This window comes from Heliangelus exortis, chromosome 2, assembly GCF_036169615.1.
Source record: "Heliangelus exortis chromosome 2, bHelExo1.hap1, whole genome shotgun sequence".
In the NCBI taxonomy this organism is placed as follows: Eukaryota; Metazoa; Chordata; class Aves; order Apodiformes; family Trochilidae; genus Heliangelus; species Heliangelus exortis.
Window position 1 is genome coordinate 44,005,061 of NC_092423.1, and position 27,976 is coordinate 44,033,036.

The 27,976-nt window shown below is 38.0% G+C and overlaps 1 protein-coding gene across 1 annotated transcript; it reads left to right on the forward strand.

Annotated features, from left to right (window-relative positions):
* Nucleotides 1-7,188: 7,188 nt before the first annotated feature.
* LOC139792463 (prostatic acid phosphatase-like) lies at nt 7,189-27,232 on the forward strand. The gene is made up of 11 exons (XM_071735796.1): nt 7,189-7,397; nt 13,170-13,265; nt 15,581-15,667; nt 16,652-16,804; nt 19,318-19,416; nt 20,928-21,032; nt 21,967-22,099; nt 23,447-23,529; nt 25,323-25,429; nt 25,964-26,133; nt 27,065-27,232. The coding sequence occupies exons 1-11, from the start codon at nt 7,287-7,289 to the stop codon at nt 27,181-27,183; spliced, it is 1,263 nt and encodes a 420-aa protein (XP_071591897.1). The 5' UTR covers nt 7,189-7,286; the 3' UTR covers nt 27,184-27,232.
* The last annotated feature ends 744 nt before the right edge of the window (nt 27,233-27,976 follow it).

Consider the following 27,976-nt stretch of genomic DNA (forward strand, 5'->3'; position numbering starts at 1 on the left):
TTCTTGATTATCAAAGGTCGTATGTAGTGTTAAAAATTGCATATAGCTTTCTGTATCACTGAGCTCAAGAAGAATTTGAAACGTCAGAGATTAGCAGAACACACCTGGTTGGAAATAATTTCCTGTTAAATACCTTGAATCTGTTAAAAGAGTGGAAATATTTCAGCCAGAATAGATATATAATTAGAAACTAGTGATTCTTTAAATATATTTTTTGCTATACTAACTGCTACCAAATTCTCAGGAAACATATGAGGAAATTATGACATATGATTGGACAAGGGTTAATGGTTTTAAGCTGAAAGAGGGTAAATGTAAAATAGATATTAGGAATAAAGTCTTTACTCTGAGAGTGGTGAGACACTGGAACAGGCTGCCCATGGAAGCTGTGGCTTCCCTCTTTCTGGAAGTGTTCAAGGCCAGGCTGGATGGGGCCTTGAGCAACCTGGTCTAGTGGGAGGTGTCCCTGTCCATACAGGGGGGTTGGAAGTAGATGATCTTTAAGGTCCCTTCCAAACCAAAGCATTCTATGAAATTACTATGTTTAACTGAAAAAGGTAATTCATCTGGGTGAGGGAGAAATTGGTTATGATAATTTTTTTTTTTTTTTTTTTTTTTTTTTGGCCAAGCAACTAGTAATAGAAGAAATAGTAATCAAAGATATTGATAGATACTTCATGTTTGTACTATTGTGCTTAGTAATCTAAGTTTTGTGGAAATCAGTTCCCCTCCTTCACAAAGCAAACTGTGTACCAAGGAAATAAATAAAAGAAATTATCTATCTATCATATAAAGAAATTTTGGCATTAGTAAAGACATAAAGATTTAACCTTTGAGTTCAACAGGCTGCACATTTTTTTCAGTTCTCAAATTTTGATTCAGTAGAAGTTAAATGGTGTTCAGGCATTGCACACCAAGTTCAGCTTCACTGCCCATGACTGCTTTCATTAGTAACCTTCAGTGCTGAAAGCACATATGTAACACAAAGGATATTACAACCACAGCTGATGCTCCCATCAAAATATTTGCCATATTGTCTTATTATAGTGTGACAATTTCCCCTATTTTATCCTGGTTCAGAATGGTTCCATCTCTAGTAACTGTTTGGGCCAGATGATAAATTTGGGGATCACAAGTCTTTTCCTGCAGGCAAAAATTTTAAAGTTTTAAAAGTTTAAAAGTTTTAAAATCCCTGGTATGTATGAGTGGCATGTGAGAAAATGCCAAGGCAGATTGCCCCACAGCCTGCACAGTGCTGCAAGCTAGAGGAGGGACTGTACTGTGCAAAACAACAGTGACAGTGATTAAGCACATTAACAACTCAGTGAAGGCAGATAGGTTGGACCAGCTTTAACACCAGGAAGATAAATCAAACTGAAGAGCAATGCAAAGATTTTACAGGTCAAATCACATCTGACATATACAGCTGCAACATCACTGATTTCAGTTGTTTCCAGCTTTGTAAAAAATCAGCTCAAATATTGTCCTATGTTAATGCATGTTAATGCTTTGATTCTACATGCATCAGAGCATTTGATGAACAGAAGCTCATAAATGTGATTTTTTGACTGAAATGGGGAAGTGTGTCTCAGCTCAAAAATTTACCTTACATAGCTATTCTACATGGAGGCACCATTTAAGACATGAAGAGCTCTTTCCAGAAAGCACTGAATTGAATTTTTGTGGGTGTGACTTTCCTTAGTACAGGGAAACACAAGAGCTAGGGAAGTATTGCTCTTACACGTTACACAAGAGAGTAGCAGTAGTTGAGGGTGGTATAAGTCAAAGCCAAGTTCCTCCTCATGATGATGACTACAGCACAGAACACAGGAAGTAAAGACAGCTCAGCATATTGTGGAAGGAGATGAAACATTTCTCTGTGCTCTTTTGAATATTCATGAAGATTTCAGGGTGGATTGTGCCACCGTTTCAACAGACTTCCTAATTCCATCAGAATGGGAGCTTAATTGATAACTCTTCTGTATTTAGTCTGATCTACCCACTTGTTGAGACACTATTAACAGATTTGCCAGTTTTTGGAGGATGAGGCCATGTGCTAAGAATGATTTCTCTCTTTTTTTCTTCTAGGTGTTCCCTTCCAGTATGATTAGCTGTGATGTGACTACAGTCTAACATTTCTCATTAAATTCCATCAGCATGATTCAGGGTCTCCTGATCTCTACCAACAGAAGACACTCCCCATACAACAAACCAAAATTATAGAAAGATGTGACTTATCCTTCATGAAAATTAGCTTTATTTTTATCAAGCAGTAAAATCCAAGTGCAATAGGCAACTACAGTAATTTCTCAAGATCTATTTACTTCAAAAGGACTTTGGTAGAAGTAATTAAAGAATGTAATTGTAGTTACAGTGAAGGGATACAGCTTTAATTTACAGCAAACCTGGAAAATATTTCCTAAAGGAACATTGCCCTCCTTTGAAGAATGAGACAAGAACTTCCAGAATTGATGAGGGAAGCGGCACTTCAAAAGGAGCCCAGAAAAGGAGGAGTCATTCCAGTGTCCTCATATTATATTTTACTCAAGCAGTAATAAAGCATTTTAGACAAACAGATCCCAGAAGTTACAAAAATTAAGTTAATGGCTGTTTTCTGACCTATGATATGTCTTTTCATAGAATCATAGAATCGGCTGGGTTGGAAGGGACCTCAGAGATCATCAAGTCCAACCCTTGATCCACTACTGCTGCAGTTACCAGACCATGGCACTGAGTGCCACATCCAGTCTCTTTTTAAATATCTCCAGGGACAGAGAATCCACCACTTCCCGGGGCAGCCCATTCCAATGCTTGATCAATGCTTGATCCAATGTTTCTCTTATGCATGCACAAATATCCTACCTCTATGCAGAAAGAAGGTCACACTTAAGGAGAGAAAGGACCATGGACCTAGATCTAAGAAAAGCCTATGAATAGCCAGGCTGGCTACCATGAAAACATGGCAGGCACTTGGCTGACCCAAAATGATACTGATTCATTCTATTTCTTTCCAAAAATGCAGCAAAGCCAAGTGTGGACTTTTAAAGAAAAATCATTAGTGGTTTCAACTAGCTTTTCAAACACACCTTCCTTTTGCTATGTTACATTGATTGTGTATTTTTATCTGATCATATAAATTCTGTGCTTCATGGAAGTGTGTAGCTCAGTGCTGTTCTTGACATTAAAAATAAAAAGATTCTCCTGGCAACACAAAATAAAAATATCCAGAGTCACATGCTAGTTAAAACTTGTAGAATGTGCTGGGCAACCTTTGTCCAGTTCTATTTTCTAGTACTGCTATTACGAAAACAGTTTATGTTCTTACTACAGAGCATGGGTCAGAAAAATCAGATGTAACTACCTTCTTAAAATAGTGGACGTGCCTATGCTTGAAGAACTAGGCTTTTTTATTTTTTATTTTCTCACTGTGGATAGAATTTTTCTCAACAGCTTTTTTGGTTGCAGATCATTTCTAAGAGAAACAGAGTAACAGATGAGATGGAGAAAATTTTTATATTTTATCTTCCTTTCCTTGCACCAGACTTTTAAGATGCAGGGTAGGCCTATGAATGTATGCTTCTTTTCAGAACTACAGAATAAGCAAATAACTGCTACTCCACAAGATACAAAAGAATAAAAAGATTCCTTTCCCCTCTAGCAAGAATCTGCATTTCATAATTCTCACTGTAACAGCCCCATTCTCTTCTCAGCAGGGCCCAAGTAACAGTTCCTGTGATTCCTAAGCAAAGGTAAAAATGTTTTCCAATAGCATGACAAAACCAGTTTTAATTGCTTCTGAATGCAAATAAAAGCATATTTTTATCTTTTTACTCTAATGTCCTTAACGGACACCAGAAAAAGCTTCCTAGGTCTGGTGACTTAGTGTGACTTAGTGCAAGATATTTAAATGATACATCTCGAAACTATGCAGCTGATCGTCACACCTCCCTTAGCAAGAAGTAATTGAAAAAAAAAACAGATAAAACAAACAGAGAGAAAAAGTTAAGACTCCATCGTTATCAGTATCAGAATACTAAAAATTGTGGCCTTTGCTGCCAAAAATAAAATGTCTTGGCATCCTCTCTTCTATTCTGAACTTATTCAGAATAAGTTACTTACTCCTTTTTCTGAACTTGTGCCAAGTTGTGTTGCTTGAGTTGCTTTTAATGATGTTTTTGCCAGACATACAGTAGTGGAAGTTCAAGAGCTGTAATGGTGGTTTCATTCTACTCCCATTAAAAGCAAGGGTAATGTTTCTGCTGGTTTCCTAGACTGAACAAGTTTCACATAGGAAATGCAACACGGAGCTGAGATACTCCTCATGATCCTCTTTAGCCTCCAACTTCCAGTTCCTCTCCTCCTTTCTCACCCAAGTCTATCTCTCAAAAATTTTCAAAAGTGCATGAAGACCACTCTTCTGCCCCACAGAATTATTTGGTGTGGTGGGTCATGGAGATGGACCCTGGCCTCAGCAGTTCAGTTTAGCTATGGAAGTGGATTCCAGCTGAGACCACTGCTCACAGAATACCCATAGAAGGTCCCTCTTTTCCTCACATCATCAGACCATGGCTTCTTCCCTGCTACATGCCCCAGTGAATGTTTCTTGAACATTCATATTTTTAATGAGCAAAATATCTCAAATTTACTTTCTCAATTAAATTGTTTCTAAATTATAGTATTCTCCTCATCCCTGTTCAAAAGAAAAACTATTAAACACATTCTCAGTAATGTTTTTTGTATCTTAGGACTATCTCTGTAGAAACACAGAGAGAATGCTTCCTTTATACCTTCATTACTCCAAGAAAAAAATAAACATCAGTGTTCATTAAATATGAAACATCAGGCCCGAAACTTGTTGTATGGATATAAATCACGTATGTCAGTGAACAAAAAATACAACACTCTAAATTAAGTTTTTCTACAATTGCACCATCTGAGTTCATTTGAAACAATCTGCCCCATAGTCTTTTGTATGCATGAAACCATAAATGGTTTCATTTCAGTTTCTCTTAAAAAATAAATGAGAAAAAAATTCACAGTTCAGCTTTGAAATTACTTAGAATGTAAAGTAAAATATATTTTTTAGGATCATGTTGCAAAAGCAGGACCACATGAAAACACGGTTCCCTCCCTTCTTTCACAAACAACACATAGACAGTCCAATCATATTTTAAATAACAAGACTTGCTGTAATACAAGAACCTGAATAGTCATAGCTTCTGTAATATAGGTGAGATGTAGCTGGTCACTATTCTTCCTGTCATACACTGAAACAATGTCAGCAGGATGGTGAATGAACAACAACAGAAAAGCAACAGTAATTTTGTGTTTCCTGGGAAATGTGACACTGGACCACCAAAAAAAAAAAATTAAAAAAAAAAATAAATCACAACAACAACCGCAAACTCCACATAATTCACAAATATGGATCAAATTAAATTTGCTTCACAGTAGTGCTACAAGTGGGCGTTCCTTCTATTTACTTAGTGCTTAGGAGTCATCTGAGATGTGGCAGACACAAGTTCAAATCCCACCCTTACCATGTATCAGAAAAGTATCTTAATCATAAGACTAGAAAGTAATTCTGAGTCCCCTGAAAAGAGGTAAATATTACAAATTTGGGACAAACTAATAAATTATTAGAAGACACTGAGTAGACAATTTCTTCCCCCTCCAGCCCCCTCCATCCCATCTTAGTGAAGCAACTTGATGCTTAGGGGATTTTCTCCTGTAGCACAAGACACACATTCATGTCCATAATTATTCCAGTACCACAAATGAATCCTTTTGTCCCTTCCTATTCCCACAGCTGGGTGAAATGCCCAACTCAGGACTATGAAACAGTCTTTTGCTTTTGTCAGAAGAAAAAATGTGTCACTTTGTTTATTGAAACAAAAGCTTCTCATTATTTTTTATGATCAACTTACACCTTTGTTCATAAATATGAAGTATTATGCAGTTGTGAAGTATGTATTACTCTCTTACACCTTTTGCATGTGTACAATCACAGAAGGAGCCAAAAGGGAGGATGGGAACACAGCAAAGAAAGAAGAAAGAAGTACATGTAGGAGCTGAAAAATGGTCATATATTTACAAGACAGGTGGGGAAGCTTGGGAGCTGTGGTCCTCCTGACTTCCAGTCCCACCCATCAGATGAAAGGGACACATAAGGTCATTCACACAGCTCAGAGAAGAAAGCACTGGAAGCTCAGTGGGATTTGGGGCCATAGAGACAGAATTTCTGGCAAATGGTAAAATATCTGTTGGAGAAAATGCTGTTGTAGAGAGCTCAGTCATGTTGGAGTATGCCAGAAATTGGATGACTTGGAAAATACACAGAGGTTCTTGAGTTTTGACATTTAAAGAACTCTATAGGTCTCTGAAAACTGAAATTCATTTACTCAGACAGTCCTCATGAAATGAAGTCCAGGTATATCATTATTCTTATTTTCTAGGGAGAAAGTCAGCACGGGCAAGCTGAGCAATCTTCTCAAAGCCAATGAGCCGCTGTCAGGATCAGTGTTATTAATGAGTATCAATAAAATTGTGAGCTCTGGGGCTTGTTGACAAGACATTTCTGAGAGAATTGAAACCAAAAACGAACTTAGCATAACTAGTCACAAAAGAAGAAGTACAGATATACTCCAAAGAAAAGAAAAAACAACACAGACAACTTGGAGAACAAATAACTGCCCAGTAAAGAGCTCAGGGAACATACTTGTTGCAAGGTTCAGTCAATTATTTTATTTGAGGGACTGGTAATTTAAATCCACATGAAGCATTGTTTGAAGTAAGTATTTTGATTCCCCAATGATCGTGTCGAAGAGGAATTTAAAAAAGAGGAAAGAGAAGCTGAAAAGAGGACTAACTGAGCAGCAAAGAGAAAAGAGAAACAGCATTGCCTGGCTCTTGGTTCCAAATACCTCCTCGTGCCCATGCTGCAGCCTGGAAAGTTTCCAAGTCCGAAGAAGTGAAAACAGAACAGATATGTTGAAACTTTAGGAATGTCTAGCAACTCCTTCACATTTTAACCTCATCCTTATATTCCAAAAGAGAAAAATATCACAGAGAAAAAGGAAGTGAATTATGATTTGATTAAATAGAATGTAAACAGTAATTTGAAAACAAAGGGCGATGCAATTTGTTGCGTAGTCACACAACATTCCTCTTGGATTTGAAATTCACCTGCAGCAGCTCCTCCCCTTTTGAAAGTACAGCCTGGTGTCTGGGCTGTTCAGCCTGAGCAGCTGCTGGAGCTACAAAGTCTTTTTTAATCTTCTGCCAGGATGGGAGGGATATGGCTTGCCAGCCCATCCAGGATCCTGTGTTTTTCTTTTCATATTATCCTCCTGCTCCAGCAGACTACAGGAGAAAGAGAACTGAAGTTTGTGGTTGCAGTAAGTAGATTTGTTTTCTGTTTCGTTGCAGGGAATACAGGGAATTTGAAATGGCTCTCAATTCAAACAAGGTGTGCAGCTGCTTTGACTCCTTTTAGACTTAGAAATAACCACAGCTGCCCTTTTGCTTACAGAGTCGAAAGAATTCACTTACAGAAGATAAAAATGCCTCTAGCTAGAAGAGTTTTAGTCTCCTACCTCCAAGTTTTTATTTCAAGATTACTGAACAATTTAGCTTTGTGAAAGATGCATAATATACATCAGTTAAGATATGTGAGTTCTATTTTACCTGGTTTTGCTTAATTTACCTGACACTCTGATGTAGAGTGTGAGAACTGCTGATTATGGCCTACCTTCTCCCTGTGCTTGCAATCTGAAGCTTGAATGATGTTACAGAAGTTTAAAAAAAAAAAAACAACAAAAAACCCCAAAACATAAAAACAACCCCAGAAGTATTTCCATTTCAGAATAACTGAATTGGAGCAGCACTATACAGAGAAACAAAAAAAGGCATTTTTATGTAGAGATTTGAGATACATGTGGCATTAACTGCAGTTAGGTTGAAAACAAATGTAATAATGTTTTCTAAGCCATTTCTTATTTTAAAATTAATTAGGCAATACTTCAATGTCACTTTCCCAATAGTTGAGGTAAAAGAGAGACTAATTTAATAAAATTGTTTGGATCATGATGGTTGCACTGTAATCCTTTTCATACTCATTTATTTTATTGATAAGAGGTATACTGATAAAGAATAGCAACTCTAAAAAGATACTTTCAACACAAAGTTATGGGGGTAGTTCACATTTATAGGTAAGAATTTTAAGATCATCTTCTGCCTCTCTCTGAGACATGAAGTGCACATGTAGGTAACAGAGAGAAGTACTGTGTCCAAAACACACCATCTGCCTTGAGACAAAGTATTTCACATCTAGGTGTCTGGTGGCTGCACTGTGGATGTGCCACTCGGAGAGAGGCACAGGGTGCACAGGAAAAACCAGTTCCTGTGCCCGCTGGGGCATTTTGCTTTATCAGACTCTACACATGGCAGGGACTCAACACCAATCCCAGTAAAATTCTCTGTATTGCAATAGGCATAAACGTTGCTTCAATGATAAGAGGGAGAACTGGAGGCATGGATGAAATTAGGCAATCAGCAGGACTTGGAGAATTAATTATTTGAGGGGGAGGAATTACAGCTGCCACTGTGTTCTAACAAGCAATGGTATTGCAGAAGGGACTACAGGAAATGCTCACCATTATGGAGATAAAGGCTTCCTATCTGTGTCAGCTTGCGTACCACTGCTATGCAGCCAACTTCCCTACATAGAAAAAAAAAAGAAAAAAATTGTAGCATTTTCTTTATTTATAGGGTAATATCTCAATTAATACTCAAATAATAGTTAGATTTCATTTAAACCATCTTCCTTTTATCCCTGATACTTTTCCTCAGATGGACCAATCTGCTTAAAAAGTTACAATAGGTTTGATCTGATTACCAGCATACATCTCCTTTCTCAAGGCATGGTTTCTTTATGTTCAATTGAATTTTGCCTTATAAATTCACTGGCTGAATTTTCATGGGGGCATAAATAGGGTAGGAATTGCCCCTAGAACATTTCACTGATACAGCTGAATAGAATGAGGGTATGACAGTACTGTGAATTACTGTGTATTACTGAATTGTGAAAATGTGTTTTTAAACCTTTCTTAGCAGAATTGCACATTATAAAATGCAGCTGCAGGGGAGAAAAAGCAGACAAATGGTCCTTTTTGTTCACTTCTAGAATAAGCTATGCTCTGGGAAAGTGTCTAGATTTTCATCTTGGTGCTGATTCCCTGTGTTTTGATTATTGGCCACAAGTCCTGTTGCCTCAAAAGCTCTACTTCAAGCCAATTTGTCAAAATATTTTAATTTTCTTCCTCACATACAGACACTAGCCTTCACCACAATTCTTGTGCACTGAATTTATATTAGACTTAGGAGAGAAAAAAAAAAAAAAGGAAATACATAGAACCATCAGGTAGCCAAGTAGAAAGTACATACTGATTTATTGCCTCTGTATAAAGAAGTTCTGACATTTAACTTCTGCCTCCACACAGGCACTCATTTTACCTGTCACATATACAAAGAGGTGTGGTTTCTGAGGTACTGTGATTTCATCATGTCTTTCTCCTTGTAACTCAGGATAGGAAGCTTTGACTTAAGTGTGTTATCTGTCTAATCAAGCCAAGCCACTTGAAAACTTGTCTAAACATGCTCAGTTTTCCCACATTGATGTTTCCTCTGAACCGATAAAATTTTTCTTTTGTTTCTTCATTCCTATTTCTGGCTTCAAAATAAGAAAGCTTTTTGTTTGAAGTTGAGTCTGTCAACAAAAATGTCTGTAAGACGCTCTCTATTACTCAGACACACATAATTCACCGTATTTCGTGGCATGTCTGGATGATGTTATTTATGCTACTCATGCCATATTCTCCATTCACCCTCCCCTTCACACCAGTTTTTCTCCAGTACGATTTTTCACCTGACAACAATGGAAGCAAATTCTGAGTCCCGTGGCCATTTTGATTTGAACTGATCACCTACACAAAACTACAAAGAGCAACTGGGACAACTCAGGCAGCAAATCAGGATCACACTGTACTGGTGGAAGGAGAGGGTATTTAATAGCTACCCCTCTAATGCTTTTGACATCACTCCAGATGGAAGTGCCATGTGAATGTACCCTAGAGGTGTGCTTTGCTCTTTTCGGGTACATTCTCCTTGCTCTCCCACCCTTCCTGATTTCTAGTGTTTTTTCACCATTTACGATGCCTCCTTGCTCCTTTTCTCACCCTGCCATGTTAGATGTCTTCAGAAATGTCAGGAAGGCAATCTGTAGGCCGTAAGATATAAATGTTGCAGCACCCATATTTTAAAGTCAATTTGAAGGAACAACTCCTTTTTAGCAAAATTCAAATGATGAGCAAGGCAAGCTTCGTAGGGATACATCTTTCCCTAACAGTAACAGGTGTTCTAAAGAAAAATATAACTTTCCAAATGCACAAGTTTCTTCTGAAAATTTTTAATTAAAAAAAAAAAAAGTCCTCTAAAATGTAGCTATGACTGAACAAGTCAGCCTTTTAGGTTAAGTGGTTCTTCTTAAGGTCGGTGTTTCTTTTCCAACTGCAAATGAAGCAAGGTCATTTTTCAGAAGCAGCAAGCAAGAAGGAGGTTTGAGCACAACCAAAAATCAGTTGTCTGAGCATCTTAGTCCTTGAATTCCTAATAATGGTGTTCTGCTTCTCAAAGCATTTGTTTCTTTCTTGCTACTTCCAGCTTAGTGTTAATATCAAATTTATACATCAACATGCAACTAAAATGCAGAAACACAAACAAGGAATTGAACTTTTTTCTGGTTTGTGTGGACTTGAAAAAGTTATGCTGCTTTTCAGGAGAGAGCACTGCAGGCACTGCTTCCATTTCTTAAGGTTACAGAGAAAATATTTTATTTTACATCCCCTCATCCCGCGTACATTTGTATATCTTTGGATCTTGATCTGTGCCCTCTCTCCCCTGTTCAAGTAAAACTCTAATCTGTTCTGGCTTATTGAAGGTTTTTAGAGGCTGACTTGTGGCAGTGAAATGCACACTGAGGGTTATGTTGCACATTAAATACAAAACATCATAAACCAGAATTTAAAATGTAATAAGTTTTTAGTGATTTTGCACAAATAAAAAGGGAGTATTAATGGGCCCAGTGTTGGTCCATTGCCACGTAGTGCCAAAAAAAATATGGTAATTTAATCATGTCAGTCGGTTTGAGCAACTGTCAGTTACTCATAAAAATGCTTTTATGTGAAGATGCATCATAACAAGCAAATATGCAGCTACACAGTAATTGGGAATTTAACCTTCATTCTTTACAGAGGCATCAGCCCGACCAGAAAAGCTAATGAATCCTACATGAGACCTGTGTGTAAGCATGTCAAAATACCAAGGAAGTAGCAGTGACACAAATCTCCTCTGCACTCATTTTTCTTTCATGCAACTGAATCAACCACCACACTAAGCTCTTTACATATTCTCCTATTCAATAGAGGTGCACTGAGAAATTACTATAAAAAATCAACTGAGATTCCAGACTACTAAGAAGAGACATGTACAAAATTAAAAATTGCATCTAGACTAAAATATGAAATATTTAAGAAAGATTTTATGGAGTAATTTGCTGCATTTGAACTTTTAAAAAGTGGGTGTTTTTTTCATTAAAAGGTGCAATTTCATGTTGATCAATATGCTGATGATAATTTTAAAAAATCCTTGATTTGCTGAAAAATACTCATTTAAGGTTGGCCACATCTTCAGTGAAATTCAACTAGGAAAGCAAAAAAAAATAATAATGAGTTTCTTGCATAGTTCTACTGGTAACATCTACTGTAGCAAACCTTGCTGCCTATTGTGGAAAACAAACAGAGAGAGAAATCACATTATATTTGCCTCTAAAGGACAGTATTTTCCATTTCTGAAGTACCTGCTGTAACACAGGTTTGTGCACATTAGTACAGTAGGCTGATGAAAAGGGTGTGTGTTGTAATTAAAATATTAAACCACACTGCATGTGTTTACTTTGAAAAATGTAAACATAAAACATCTCTCAGTGGGAGTGGCAAACTAACAAGCATGTACAAACCCCTCTGATGTTTGGACACGAATAATGTGGTTTAATGAGTCAGTGGAGATATTAATTAGAATCAAGCTATATAGCAGTGAGGTACTGAGGAATAAATGTCATTGTATGAAGAAATATTCCAGCTTCCACATTGTCATTTTATGCTGCAAAGTCAGGAATGAGGTTGCTTATGTAAACATTGATACAAGCAAAGGGAACTTTTGCAACATCTTGGATCAGTATCCTGGAAGATTCAACCTGTGAATTTGTCTTGTGGAGTTTCCTTTTGTCTGAAAGTTTTGTGGACTTTGCTTTTCTAATCCCAGACAAGACATGCTTAGGGAGGGTAACTCAGAGATTTTCAGATCTGTTTACTTCAGGGTTGGCACTCTGTATGCTGGAATAAAAAGGTTCATGTAAGGTTTTTAATGTAGAAATCATGTAATAAAACATATCACACTAATATTCACCAGGCTGGAGTGTCCAGGATAGAAAAGTAACCAAGCTCTTTGCTCTCACTGAATTTAACAGAAAAAAAAAATAATCCCACAGACTTCCAGAAAAATTTTCATGCATAGATGCAAAATTATTAATAAATGCTAAGTGAACTAAAAATGTAAATGTTTATACTTTTTCATCTTTATATTTTAGGATGATTGAGAAATGAACCGTAAGATCCATTTGCACAGGGAATTACTTAAAACTTTACTGCTATGAAAAAAGCAGTTACCAAAAGTTTTTAGTGTCTATGCCACCGTAATTAAATACTCATATAAGCATATCAGTAGCTGGTTCATTATTCAGAGATGTGGAGTGTCCAAAATCCAGTCTAATTACTTGTCTAGGTACCTAGCTATGGATGTAATCTCAGTATTAACATCTTGTCTGATTCATTTTATGTTCTAGGAGGTTCGTGTCCACTAAATTGCTTTATAGTTATAACTATCCTTGTGGGTAAGGAACATGCTCCAATACTACTTGACAAAATTTCTGTAGACTCTCCAGTTGCTTCATATGAAAAATTGCACTGGAAGTATAATATATGCTTGACTTCTATCTGGGTAAGAAAGGAATGTTAAAAGTAAATAACCTGATTTTTAAATTTTAATATTGTTAGGTTTTCCGACATGGTGACCGAACACCAATTGTAAACTTTCCAACTGATTTACACAAAGAAAGTGAATGGCCCCAGGGATTTGGACAACTCACCAAGGTAGGTTGACTTTCTCAGAAGAACTTATATATATGCTACTAAAATAGAAAGTGGGCAGATTTCTTTATGTGTGTCTCAAAAACATTATCAAATCGCAAGTACTAATAGTTGGTATTAGCAATACTCCTTAATTCCTAAGAATTTTTCACAGAATCACAGAAAGTTAGGGGTTGGAAGGGACCTTGAAAGGCCATCAAGTCCAACCCCTCTGACAGAGCAGGGTCACCTACAGGAGGTCACAGAGGAACACGTCCAGGTGGGCTCTGAATGCCTCAAGGAGACTCCACAACCTCCCTGGGCAGCCTGTGCCAGTGCTCTGTCACCCTCACAGTAAAAAAAATTCTCCTTGTGTTTATATAGATCCTCCTATGCTCAAGCTTATATCTGTCACCTCTTGTCCTATCACTGGGCACAACGGAGAAGAGCCTGGCACCATCCTCCTGGCTCTCTCTCCCTTTATGTATTTATAAACAATAATGATGCCACCCCTCAGTATTCCCTTCTCCAAGCTGAAGAGACCCAGCCTTTCCCTCAGCCTTTCCTCAAAAGGGAGATGTTCTTGAAATGAGGGGCCCAGAACTGTACACAACAGTCCAATTTCTAGCAATATTATCTATCCAGCCACCGTTAAATTGAAATCTCATTCATCACAGCTTTGTAACAACCTCCCTGAAAGCAATAACTGTGTCTTCATTCAAATAAACAGCAAGTTTAAACATTGTGTATACTCTTTAACAATCATGCAGCTCTAATGAATAGTAAGCACTGGGCCCTGTGACAGGGTACAGGAATTACACCTGCTCAAGTGTCAAGTGATGAGCCCGCATCTCATCATTTGATTGGTAACCAATTACTCACAAAGCAAGGGAAGTCTTGCAGAAGGAGGATGCTTCTGGGGACAATTTATCTTCTAATTATGCTACTTTCAGCCCAGAGTTCCTCTAGAATGCACTGAACCTACTTCTTGCTCTGAATTTTGACATCAAACCATAGCTTTGTAACTGTGTTTGACATACGAAATTCTGAAGCTGAGGCCAATGTATTTCCCCATTATACTTCATCTTGATGTATAAGCATGAATCAGAGACAGCATTTGGTGTTTGAAGTGAGTGACTCTTGAAAGATCTGTGAAAATTCAAACATTCAGACAACACATTACTAACATGAGGATAATAGTTTGTGCTGTAAGAAGAAAAAGCTTTCTGCTTTAGCACAGATTTTTTTTGATCTTTGCTATTCTGTTATCTTTTTAGCAACAGTCCTAAGTATGCACTTCTCTGACAGCTAAAAGTTAAAAAGTTAATTTCACAGCTTTGGGAGTAACAGAGGAGATGGCAATGCAAGATAACTGCAGGAGCAACAAGGCAAAGGTGTAAGAAAGTTACTTACAGCATGAAATGCATGCCACAAATTTACCAGATTGATCAAATACCAGAAAAAATTACAAAAATAAATGGTAGGTTTTCAATCATCCTTTCTCATCTGTCAGTAGCTGGCAAACAGTGTAAAGATCAACATTGATCTTTATCAATGGGAGCATCTATGGAGCTACAGCACTGTGGAAACAGGATTTGTATAGAATCAGGTGCATTGCCTTTCCTGTAGCTGAATTTTGAGTTATAGAATTATAGAATGGTAGGGGTTGGAAGGGACTTCTGGAGATCAAGTCCAACCTCCCTGCCTAAGCAGGATCATCCAGGACAGGTCACAGAAATGTGTCCAGTTGGGTCTTGAGAGTCTCTAGAGCAGAACACTTCACTGCCTCCCTGGGCAGCCTGTTCAAGGGCTCTGTCACCCTGACAGTAAGGAATATTTTCACTCATTTTGAAGTGGAACATCCTGTGTTCCAGTTTGTGCCTGTTGCCCTAATCCTATCACCAGGTAGCACTGGCCCCTTCTTCTTGACACCCATCCTTCAAGATTCCCACTCAGTCTCCTCTTTATTTGAGACCTAACAGCTCCAGATCTCTCATCCTTTCCTCATAAGACAGATGTTGCAGTCCTCTGATCACCCTTGTAGCCCTCTGTTGAACTCTCTTTAGTATATTCCTGTCCCTCTTGAACTGTGGAGTCCAGAACTGGACACAATACTCTGAGGAGAACCTCCCTCAAGTCTTAGCATTTCAGAATGTAACATTTTTTCACAGATACAAATGAACATTTCTGTTAAAAATTTTTGTTCATCAACAGCACAGTACATTACAGAAATTACACTTAAAGACTGATTGCTGGAGACAAAAAAGAGAAAAGAAACTTCTATATTAAGACTCCCCCATCCCCTCAGCCTAATAGTCATCTGTATGTTTTTCTCACAGACTGGAATGCAGCAGCTATTTGAACTTGGACAGTACACGAGGAAAAGATATTCCAACTTTTTAAACAGCACATACAAGCGGCAAGAGGTATACAGTAGAACTGCCTGCAGGACATTTTTCTGGCATAGTGGAACTAAGGACTGATATGATAAAAGCACATCTTCATATTCATTTCATTAATGAAAACATTAAGGTAATAGAAGAACAGTTTTGAAAGCCAGACTTTTATGTCAAGGTAAAAAAACAATAACCCGAATTCTAAATTTCAGCTCTTTACATTCAGTTTAGGTCTTCCACTGCCCAGTTTCCCAGGATTTTCCAGGATTTTCTAGCTCAACAGCACTGTACAAATTAGGAATTTATACATAGTCACCTAATATTGTTCTACCTTGTTGAAAGCTGAATGCATACCTAGACATCTGATGGGGCATGCTCACATATTTCATCCTGTATAAGGGATGGTCCCCTGTCTTAGGGAGGTCTAAGAGTGGTTTGGATGTGCTTGTCATACAGTAAGGTCCATGGTGTGCAAGACAGAGCTATTGTTTTGGTCTATACATGGGAGATTCATTAATGGGAAGTCATGAAATACTTACCATAGTTTGCCATGCTTCCAAGAGAGGTTTATGGTTTTAAGTGCCCTTATTTCTGAGGCACAGCAGATAGTCACAGAAATCTTTAGGTGGGAATAGACCTTTAAGATCATTGCAACCAACCATAAACCTAACACTGCCAAGCCCACCACTAAACCATGTCCCTGAGTGCCATATCTATATGTATCAACGTTCCTCTGAATCTCAGAAGATGGAGAGCTTCCTGTTTTTAAACCAAGCTTCCTTATTCTTCTTAGTTCAGTCTGAATGCTTGATTCCAAACTGAAAGATGCTTTGGCAATTCCATTTATGCAAAGGAAGCAGTGCCCCAGAAAACTGAGTTACAGTTTCACTCTTTTGACTTTATGAAAAAACATGGAAAGGAAAACAAGAAGCCAGGATTGATGAGCTGGGCAAAATCTCATTATTAATTTTCTTGTTTCCATTTTATTTTAACTCTTTGCCATTCTATCTTCAGTTTTACATCCAAAGCACAGATTACGATCGCACCATTATGAGTGCCCAGTCCTACCTTTCTGGCCTCTTTCCACCAACAAGCAGCCAAATTTGGAACCCTGAGCTGCTCTGGCAACCCGTTCCAGTTCATGTTTTACAAAAATCTACAGACCAGGTGAGTATTGGGCTGGACACTTCCTATAATGCCTTAACTTAAGCAGAAGCAAAAAGTGAGAAAAAAGGAGGGAAGAAAGCTAAAAACCATTTCCTAATGTTTTTGAGTTCAGCCTAACAGAAAACATGACCTGCAGCTACTGGCTGACACACATGTCACAGGTCAGCTGTAACAGCTGCATTAAAATCTTCCACCTTTAGTTGCAGAATACCTGGACTGTCATCCACACTCACTTTCTTCAAGGTACAGCTCTAACATTTCTTCTGGCAAGGACACTTTTGTGCAGCATTACAGGGAAGTAGCCCTACACCTTTTATAGGGAGCTAGACAGACCTTCCCTCATTAGCAAGTTTGTCCCATAGTTTATTCAAGGAATGGGATTTTCACCAGCCACTGTAATGACCTCTCTATTATTACTGACCTATTCTGTTAGCACTTAGGCATCTAATTACAGACAAGGGCCCTTTTATGCTTACTGCTATACAAACATTTAATGAAACCTAGCACTCGCCTTGTGGTTCATAGTAAGAGCAGACCTACTTGAATAATAGGTTCTGTAGAAGTTTTACTACATGTAGCTCTCTCTGGCTTACTCAGGTTTAGATTCTCATTTCACTGTCTCCCGTGACAAGGATTGTGTAAGGAACAGTGTGTCGAACAAGGACAAAATGTTATTGAGTGTATTGGTGGAAAGGCTAATATTCTTCTGCCTTTGAAAACAGAATTCGACTTTCAGGAAATGTTTAGAAAAACCCTATTAAATAGCTGCTTGTCCAGTCACCAACGTCAGAGGATGGACTTTCTCATTAAGGGGTGGCCACACCTGCCTCCCATTGGCATTCCTCTATTCTTAGAGGCTGTGCTTGAAAGCAGGTAGAGAGAGAAAGGATTTTCACAAACTGGTTTAGGCATAATGTGATTCAGCTTGAAACTTGACTCTGTCCCTTAGCAGAAAAGAGGGACACTATTTAAATGTGCAACAATAGGGGAAGTTCTTTCACCAGAAAACTGGAAAAACATCAATGTAATCAAAGCTCTGGCCAAATAAAACCTCAAAGCCCTTAGGGGAACCACAGTGCAGTGCAATGACCTGTTTGGGGAAGGCAAGTTCATTTGTAGGAATCTCCAGTACATCACTGCTTCTGCAGCTGCTTCAGGAATGTGTATTGATGTTTCACTGAAACATGCCTCTGCAGCAACTAACAGTTCTTGTTTAGTATGCAAACCACCTGGAAATAAACACTGTTCCCTTGCTAAACCAAGCAGATGTTTGAGTGTATTTTCAAGCCCTAAGCATCTCCAAGTGGGAAATTGAGGCCAAGTACAGTGCCATAAAAAAACCTTAATCACCATTTATCTTTCAGCCACTGACATCCATCAAGACCTGACAGGCAACAGTACCAAGTACTGCTTAATGAAGCCAAAAGGAGTGGCTTAATTCATCACACCTAGGGGGAGATAATTAAGCCATACAGCAAGAGAAACATTTGTTATTGTGTAATGAAACAACATTCCCCAGTCTCATAGTGCAGCTTTGAGCCTTCTTCCTCCGGTGTGCTGCTGTTACAGAAAAAAAAAAAATGCACCCTTGGAAATCTGCCCAAGTGAAAACCTGTGCCTGTCAGTGGTTGCTGCAAGTGCCACGTTCATAAATCAAACAGAAAAGAGATGCACTGGAACTGCAGTCTGTGATGTTCACTGCAAGACAGAGCAGACGTTCTTGCACATACATAAGCCATAGCTATTGAAGTTAATTTCTCTTCTCTATATTGTCAGTTCCTTGCCACAGTTTGTGGGGTAATAGAATAATAACAGTGCTGGTTCAAAAGTCCTCTAGTGATGTGACAGAAAGTCCTGAACCAGCACAAGCTTGTTTTGTTCATCGAAACTTTTTATTGACACTTAATGCAGGATCAGGTATCAACTGTCTTTCTGCAACTGGCACAAAGCACACAGAATTTAATGGGCAGAAAGAACAGAACAGAGCCATTAGGCTTATCTCTTTTTTGGTATTTGAGGACCACAATTAAATCATGCCCCTTGTTTCAAGTTCTGTCCATTAAGGGGTATTTAAAATGCTCACCACGATATGCTCCAAAGAGATGAGAGCAGGATGTGTAGATGCAGAAGCAATTCAGGTTCCAGTAGGAGGAGGAATTAAGCTGCATCTGGAGACATTTACAAATTAAGAGGGAAATGGTAGCTTTTTGTGAATTCCTGATCATGGTCCTTATCCATTTCTTGAAGCAATTCACTGGGAGACATGCATAATTGCTTTTTGCCAAAATCAGTGAAGCTGATGGAAATCAGGCTATTGTAGCCACAAGTAGCCACTTGTTACAGTCAAGTTACAACACTCCATTGCTTAAATTAACTGAATTCATGAACAAGGTACTCAAACAAACCGCGAATATGTCTGACAAGTCATATAGCAGCAATCTCAGCTAATAGGAAAACTAGAGGTTTGTTGATTATTTCTAGAACTATTCTAAGGTTTACTTCTCTTATTTCAGAGGCTGCATTTCCCTCTGTCTGACTGTCCCCGTTTTGATGAACTTCAGAATGAAACACTAACATCAAGTGAATTTCAAAATAGGATACAACCATACATGGTAAGAAAAAATGAAGAAGAAACAAAATCTAAGAAGAAAAAAAGTAACTAAGTTAGAGAATTCACGAAATGCCATTGTTTCCTTTTGCTAAAATGCAAAAGTAACTATATGAAAAAAAAATTTAATCCTGAGGACTCTCTTAAAATCAGAAATTTAGACCAATACTATCAGAAAGTATGTTGGATATGCTTATGTATTTCTCATGCTTTTCATTATGAAACTTTTAAAACATGAATTTAACATTAATTTTATGAGACTATTTAGAGCTGCATATGATCCCTTCCATGATCTGAAGGGAGAATAAATTTTTGGATCCAGCAATTTCCAGTTTTACAGGGTTGCAAAAAATACAATTCTAAAAATGTGATAAATCTAAAATTTTGGATGGTTTATGCCCTCCTTCTGTGACTTTCTGAAGTTGACACTGCAACAGAGAATTAAAGCAAGCCCAACCAGGCAAACACTCTGATTTATGTAAATATCTCTGAAATGGAGATCATTTTGGATCCATCACAAGACATGCTTATTTTGGCCTTGACACAAGGCTTCACAGTCAGACATTTAAAATTTCCCATTCCAGCACTGCAGAAGGATGTAGTACATGGATGGTACACCTGCCTCAAGCAGCCACATCCTTGTGGATAGGAATTGCTCTAGACAGTGGTTACTGCTTCTCTTGTTTGCCTACATGCACTTTGTAGTAGCACTTTGTAGTAGCACTACTGCACAAATAAAGCAGTGGTCTCACGTTACTCAAGCCCTTACTGCACCTCTAGACTTGCAGTCATTTGAGGCTTACTGCTTGGGCTAAACCAAGTATTCTCTTTTTTTTCTTTTTCTTTCTTTTTTTTTTTTTTTTTCTTTTTCATTTTTCCCTAATTTCCTGTTAGCTCAGCTACTCTGGCCAGCCTCACTTACCTGCAATACAAGGTGCATTATGACCATCCTCTCAGATACTAGTATGAAACAGGTTACATGGGATTAAGGGATACTAAGGACTCCCTTTATTCTTCTGTGATAGCATGGAGCAAGAATCCCTATGGGAAATGTTGGTGAACAGTTACGTGAACACTCAGCTCCCATTCAATGGCAAATGGAAAACCTAGTTTCCTTTTTAATTTCTTTTTGTATCATCCTGAGTATTTGCCTCAGCTCTCTTTAGTTTGATGTTTTCTCCTTATCTTTTTCTCATGTTCCTTTACCTGTCTCTTCCTTATATCTGGAGGCTTGAGGTGACAGAGGTAGCCTCCTGGAGCAGTCAGAAGAGTGCATCAGAGAGAGCACCATGCTTTCCCTTAGGAGGACTGGGAAAAAAATCAGTGTCTAAACCAGAGATCAGTACTTTGAAATGGTTACAAAATGAACTCTACAACCAAAACCTTCTTATATAAGGGTCCCACCTGTGTAAAATTAAACATTACTGTGTTGCCAAGTTGGGTGTTAATGAATCTGTAGCCTGTTCCATACATATTGAGTATTTGTGACACACTCTTCACTTTTTTTCTCCACAGGATTTCTTACAAACAATGGCAGTTAACACAGGACTTGAACTAAATAATCTTAAAATATTGGACAATTTCCAGCTCTGGAATACATATGATACTCTACACTGTGAGGTAACTATAAGGCAATAGAGGTAACAAGGCTATAGAGGCCAGGGAAGAATAAAATTCCTAGGTTGGGTTTCATAGGAATGTAGGAATGGGTTGCCTTTTAAGCTAAGTTCTTATTTAGTGCATTGGTAAAAGATAACCCAAAACATGGCTTACAGTTTGAGAAACTGTTGTTTCCACCTCATGTTTTATCACTAAGCACACAGTAAAAACATAACTTCCATTTATTCCCTCGTTTTCCTTCCTATACTCTGCTATAGAATTATTTGAACATGCTGCCTAGGACATATTCATGATTTTTAACAGGAAAATGAAACAATTTGCTTTAACTTATCAACAGGTAAACATCAAAATATTTAGATGTTGAAAATTAGATGTAAGATTATGACTTATCACTTAGAAAAATAGGAGATGTTGATTGGTACCAGCGAATAAAATCAGACTAGCCCCAAACAGTGGGATGATTTAATTTGGCCCTGGTCATTATCAGCAGTATACTGAGGCACTTAAGAACTAGAAAGCACTGTCACTCTTACATGACTGTAGAGGGGCACTTGTCTGTAAATGGCCAGTGGTGGAACTAGTATCTGGACAACTATATGGAAAAGGCAGAAAAAGCTGGAGCTAGGCTGTACACTGAAGACCCATAGGGAAACAAGAGTTTAAGACATATGCCTGCAATCTTTCACTCTAGTTAACCCAACTCAACAGTAAGAACACATTACAACTACAAGGGATCCCCTTGTTTCTCCTCTTCCCATGAACCCACTTCAGGTTATTCCCCATTCTCACAAAGTGCATTTCAGGGCATGCTGATGAGTGAAACCACACTGGGCAAAGAATTGAAGGACAGCCTCAGCAAGCCCAAGTGTAGTAGTGTGAGGCTGGGCAGGAGGATGATGGAAACCAACATTGTTTTGTTTTCCTTTGTAATTAGGATATTCACAATTATACTCTCCCTGTATGGGCCACAAAAGATGTAATCAACAAGATGGAAAAACTGGCAGAGTTGTCCCTATTATCATTATTCGGGCTTTATAACAGAGAAGAGAAATCACGACTACAAGGAGGTAAATAAAAAAAATACATAGCTCTCAGGAAGAAGAAGGCAATGCTAATGATAACATGTGAAAGCCTGCAAAATTATTAATACAGAACCTTGATTTATAATTATGGGCATTGGATGCCATATTAAGCATAAAAAATATGCTGAATGCTGGCATTTGCATGGCTGGGATATTGAAATGTGATGTGTAAACATTAATGTCTTTCATTATCCTACAGTTTTTAAGGGACTGGGATTTTAAGAAAGATTATAGAAGTCCAAGGGGAAAATATCAAGCCCTCATGGGTATGATCATCACTTGTCTCTTAGCAGGATAGATTAAGTTTAAGTTGTTTCTCTAATTTTTCTTCTAATTTTCTGCTTTGATGTACTGTTCATGTATTGTAACATAACCTTGGCAACCCATTGGTAGCTGTCTGAGAGACTGATATGAAGTTGTTCCAAAACCATGTGATCTGAATAAATTATGAGAGACTCAAGTTATGTCTATACTGCAAGAACTGGAGCTTAGCTCCCAGACTGGTGTGCATAGGCTATGCACATTCTGACACCACTTCAGGACACAACCTGAGCATTCATCAGATGATCCCCAGGTGTCCATGAGCAGGAAACTCAAACAAGTGACCTTGAATATCTGCAAGCTGGACTGTTTGGTGCTAGACTTTGTGATGCACTTATCTTGCAGCCTAGACCTAAGTAAATCATTATTATCAGCCCCACCATCTGGGCATATACGTTTTCAGATCAAGCCACATAATAACTAAAAGTTCAGACCTTCATTAGAGCCACTAGCTGGTGTCTGGTGATTTCACATGGTCAGCTCTTTATTTCTAGTGTTCACAGGCATACCAGTTATACCTTCCTTCCTTATGATCATATAAATTGTGCTACAGGGAATTTCTGCTGCTCTTAGCCCAATGGCTTTAGGATATCTCTGATCTGGAGAAGTAGTATAAAAGAGCTTTGAAGAAACAGAGAATTGATACTGTGTGACTTGCTGGAAGTAAACAGTTAAAAATGTGTCCTCGGCATTGACAGATGAAAAGGCTGGCACAGTTCTTGTTATTGCAGCTCTCCAAAAAATGATAGAGAGGAGGCCTCAGCATAGCAAAACTGGAAGTATCATTAGCCCTAATTCTCAAGAGAGCTCTAGATGCAAATCCTTCCTCTTCACCTCACCTTCATGATAAATGATATATTTCATCTCTGTAATGAACTTGTAGTGAGCTTAAAAGTCAGTATGAAGCCTGAGTAGATGTCTTCTATTTGATGCTAAAAATCTTTTGCCTTTATGGATTCTATGCAAATTTTGTAACATCATTTTCAGTTTTTTTGTTCTCATCTTTTTAAGGGGTCCTTGTGAATACAATTTTAAACAGTATGAAACAAGCTGCCAATTCTACCAAAAAAAGAAAAATGGACGTCTACTCTGCAGTGAGTACCTTGCAATTAGAAATCTTGTGATGATTTTGCTAGTAAAAGATCCTTAAGGAGAATAATCAGTCTTCCTTTATATTCAATGAAGTAATACAATACAGTGCAAGTGAGGTAAAGAGCTGAACACCAATCAGTACAAAAAACTCATCAGGAGCATGGATCTCTCCTCAGTGTCAGTCAAACCATATATGGTAAAGAAAACTATGTATTTTATAATAATTTTTTTCCTGTAAATTAATATTTCAGTTTCTGTAAGTGTTCCTAATCCACAGACACTGGCACATGGCAGAATTTGAGCTGTGCCTTCTAATCCTTCCTCTGCTTATGAAGGGGTGATACAGCTCTTTTTAAAATTATTTATTTATTCAGAGGCTAAAGGAGCCCATTTAGGTCAGATCAAGATCCACTTAGCACATTCTTTATCCTGTCTCTTAATAATGGCCAAGAGCAGGGAAAAATGTGACAAAAATGCCAGCACAGTGATGCTTCCCCTGATACAACCTTCCAGCAATCTGTGGTTTAGGGACTTTCTGAGATAGAATCTGTGTCTGTGTGTTTAATAGCTCTTGACAGACTTTCTGCCATCAATTTATCTAATAACTTTTTAAATACATTTGTACTTCTGGCCCCTGCAACATCCTGTGGCAATGACTTGTGTGTTAAAAGGAAAAAAAGGACTTCCTTATTTTTTTTAAACTTAACACTGATTTAGATCCTTCCTAGCATTTGTACTGTGAGAAACAGGGAGTAGTGATTCTTCTTTCACTTTTCCTGGGTCACTTATGAATTTACTATTTTCTGTCACTATTTCTACCTTTCCTTTTCCAAGACAAAGTCTTTTCCTAATTAATCTTGCCTCACATAGAAACCACTCAGTACCTTAAATCTTTCTTGCTGTTTTTCTATTTGTTTTCTAGCCCTACTGTACATTTTTTGGAAAGGAAGAAGTGCATCCAGAATATTCGCTGCTGCTTTAATGCCTTAGGGCCAAGTATACTCTTATTTTTTAAACTGATCAGTCTAAAAATCTTCTTATCCTGAAAAATAATTAAAACCTAGCTGTTAGACTACAATATAAATAAGTTTAGCAAATATGTATATAAAGGTGCTTGCAAAATTTAGGCATCCAGGTGGTTAGACTTCCTTCCATTAGCTCCTCCTCCTGAGATACCCTACAAGAGGAGGGTTAATGAGGAAAGGAAGAGACTGCAAGTGTGAGAGTGAAAGTTTTCATCAACATAGAAGCCAAACTGAGATTTTATTGTATAAATCTAAACAGAATGAATAACAGTTTTAGAAGTCCTGGAGTATTTGTGGAGGTGACGAGAACAGTCTTTGTACAGCAACATTTGTCTAGTACTCTACCTAAAAAAAGAGTACTTGTATCTTCACTTGCAATGCCATAGGATGTACTACCTTATACTGCCTTAATATGACCTCAGAACCAAAAACACTCCTGAAGGAAGGAGGAGCAAAATGCTCTGAAAAATTAGATTAACTTCTCAGACTACATCTTGCTTTCCCCCACTGTCTCCATTTCCAAAATATTGCCAGATGATGTATGACACATACTGCAGTTACTCTTTGGAAATTTCCCCTGCTGCCTGTAGTAATCTGTTAACATTTTCTCCCCAATGGTGAATATACTGAATATGTTTTTAAGGATAAATTCACAGAGGATTTGTTTTATCTTGATTCCCACTCCATCTCTGCTCTTGTCTCATTACTCTGAGGGAATGGTAGTTAACCTAACTGACTTTCAAGGATGGATTTATTTTTTTTTCCAATAGCATGACACCACAGTTGGAGCCCTCCAGATTGCTCTGAATATTTTCAATGGAAAACTGCCACCATATGCTGCTTGCCAGTTTTTTGAACTCTACCAAGAAAGCAGTGGGCAAGTATCTTCTTATCTATGGAAGAACAAGGAGTGTTTGGACTTCCCCAAAGTAATTTTTTTCTCAATTACTGTGAGGAAATACAAATTCATTTTGAAGTGATACTTCACTGATCAGTCCACAGGCACAAAATCATATTAAACCTAGAAAAAAATTTGCTTGCTGGATATGCATGTATCTGTGTGGTTTGAAAGACAGGAAGAAAAGGAAAACAGGCTTTACCAACTGGAAGTAAATGCTAAAATAAAGGTTAAAAAAATCCCAAGGTAAGACAGTTGCCTTGGAACACTCTGGTGCTGTTGCTATTCAAAAAGTCTTTAGAAAGACTTTTCTGAGCTGAATGGTGACCTGTGCATTAACGTAACCAGCTTTGGGAAACAGGGCTTTGGAGATGTCTTTTACAAAGCCTCCATTCTTGAAGAGCAAGCTCTAGAGTAGAACATTAGAACTTATTTCCAACACTCTGTCACTTAACAGGGAAGTTTCTCTTTAAGAACCTTTTCTAAAAAAATCTTTTCAACCCTGTTAACCAGGAGTTACAGCATCGAAATGCATTACCGCAATGACTCTTCAAAGGATCCTTACCTACTCACTCTGCCAGGATGCACCTCTTCTTGTCCTCTTGAGAAGTTTGCTGAACTAGTTTCTCCTATAATAACAGAAAACTGGTCAAAAGAATGTGGGAAGAAAGACAAGACGAAAGGTAGTGTAACAACTCTGTGTTTCTTACATAAGATATAGAGTCAGAAGTTGTACCAATGGCTCCAAACTTGATGCTTTTCACACAATAGATAAACATCCCTTTAACAACTATGTACCAGCTTTACTATGGACAGGGGAAGTTGAGAGGAATGAAATTTCCCTGAAAATATGAAGAGTAGACTTGCCCATCAGTGTGAATGCAGTGTTATTATTAGCATACTCACATAAAGAGCTCCCTGAAGATCATGGCCAAAGCAAGAGCTCCACCTGTAGAAAATTTCAAACACAAATATGAGTATAGGTACTATGTAAGGATTCCTGTGTATGTTGGATGCATCAGACCTTCTGTAGACACAAACCAAAAATGGCTTGCACACGCACAGCAAGACTGGTGCATGTGCATAGCATGACTGATGCACCCCTATTTCTGGCATGTGGACTCTGTATTGAGGATACATTAAATTCTGCTGTACACACAGAGTGTAGCTGATCCACACAGACATAGCAGCTGTTTGCCTCAGATTACCAACAGCTGACAGCTGATAACCTCTTCCTTCCTAAATATTATTTCTAGGAGGGAAGTGCAGGACAAAGCAACACTTAGTACTTCCCAGTGGTCCTGGTATTTCCCCCTTTCTGCATACATTCAGTGTTTTGTTGATCCCTGATGAAATTTCTAATTTGCATGACCTACACATGGTCCTTCTTGCCCAGTAAAAACTTAGCAGTAAGATTTACCCATGTACAGGAAGCTATCTAAGCATTTTATACTTATGTTGCATGCAGGACGTGATCTTGCCAGAAACATGAACAAAATGTAACTCTACTTCAACAGTACATATTTGCAATTAGACTCTTATATCTGTACACAAATTTATATGCATTTATGTCTTCCCCTCACTCCATTTTTCTTTATTTTTTTTCCTTCACAGATATTTTTATTGGATTTGATGTTGCTGTTGGCTTGTTGTTCATTTTTGACCTTGTACTGCTCTACCTCCTTTATCATTATGGACGCTGCAGGCGCAGAAACAATTACCAAGACATTTAGAGGGGATGCAAAGAAATCAGAGAGCAGATAAACATCAAGCAATCCTTTAAGTTGCTTATATCCATCAGTTTGCTCTGGCCAAATTAATCTCCAAAACATATTGAATAAACTTGAAGAGCTGAGGTATTTGTGGCCTAGCTCCTGAAAGACTAAACCTCTGCAGTGAGAAATACTGTGGAAAGATGTTGGTGTTAAGTTTTGCTTTTGTAAAAAGATGGAATTACTCCAGTTTCTATCTTTAGGTTCTACACTATTATCACTATTAAGTCAACCAGTGGGGTGAAGGGATTTTATTGCCTATTCGTTTTTATATTGCTTATGACCATTTAGCCCTCTGCTTCTTTCTCACTCTGCTCAATGAGCCTGCCCTTAAAATCATGGTCTATACTATTTTCCTTATTTCTTATAAATGGCTATTTTGTTGATGCACAGGAAAATGTTTTCAGTGGGCAGAAGCTGCAATTACTGTGTGAAAAACATTCATAGTAGCACCTGGGTGTACTGTTTCTGCATTTATTCATGCAAAGTTTTGACCTTGGCCTTCAGCTAATAGAAGTCTGCAGTCTGCTTTTCAAAGGAGTTAAATGACTGCAGCTCTCCCTGAAATTATTAGAAACTGAGGGGAGCTGTCACATATCCAGGCATCAATCAAGAGGCTTAGTGCAACAAGATCTTGATCAGTATCCACAACTTCAGTAATATGCATAAATAAATACATTAAAACCTATTTCCTCATGTTACACTGCTTTCCTATTTTTCCGAGCTTTTATTCATGAATGATCCTTTGCCTGTA

What these genes read in the sequence shown, in the direction of transcription:
- LOC139792463 (XM_071735796.1), top strand. Translation starts at nt 7,287, where the DNA reads ATGGGAGGGATATGGCTTGCCAGCCCATCCAGGATCCTGTGTTTTTCT. An exon ending in AACTGAAGTTTGTGGTTGCA is followed by an intron (nt 7,398 to 13,169) that starts GTAAGTAGATTT and finishes TAATATTGTTAG; the next exon opens with GTTTTCCGACATGGTGACCG. An exon ending in CTCTACCAAGAAAGCAGTGG is followed by an intron (nt 25,430 to 25,963) that starts GCAAGTATCTTC and finishes CCTGTTAACCAG; the next exon opens with GAGTTACAGCATCGAAATGC.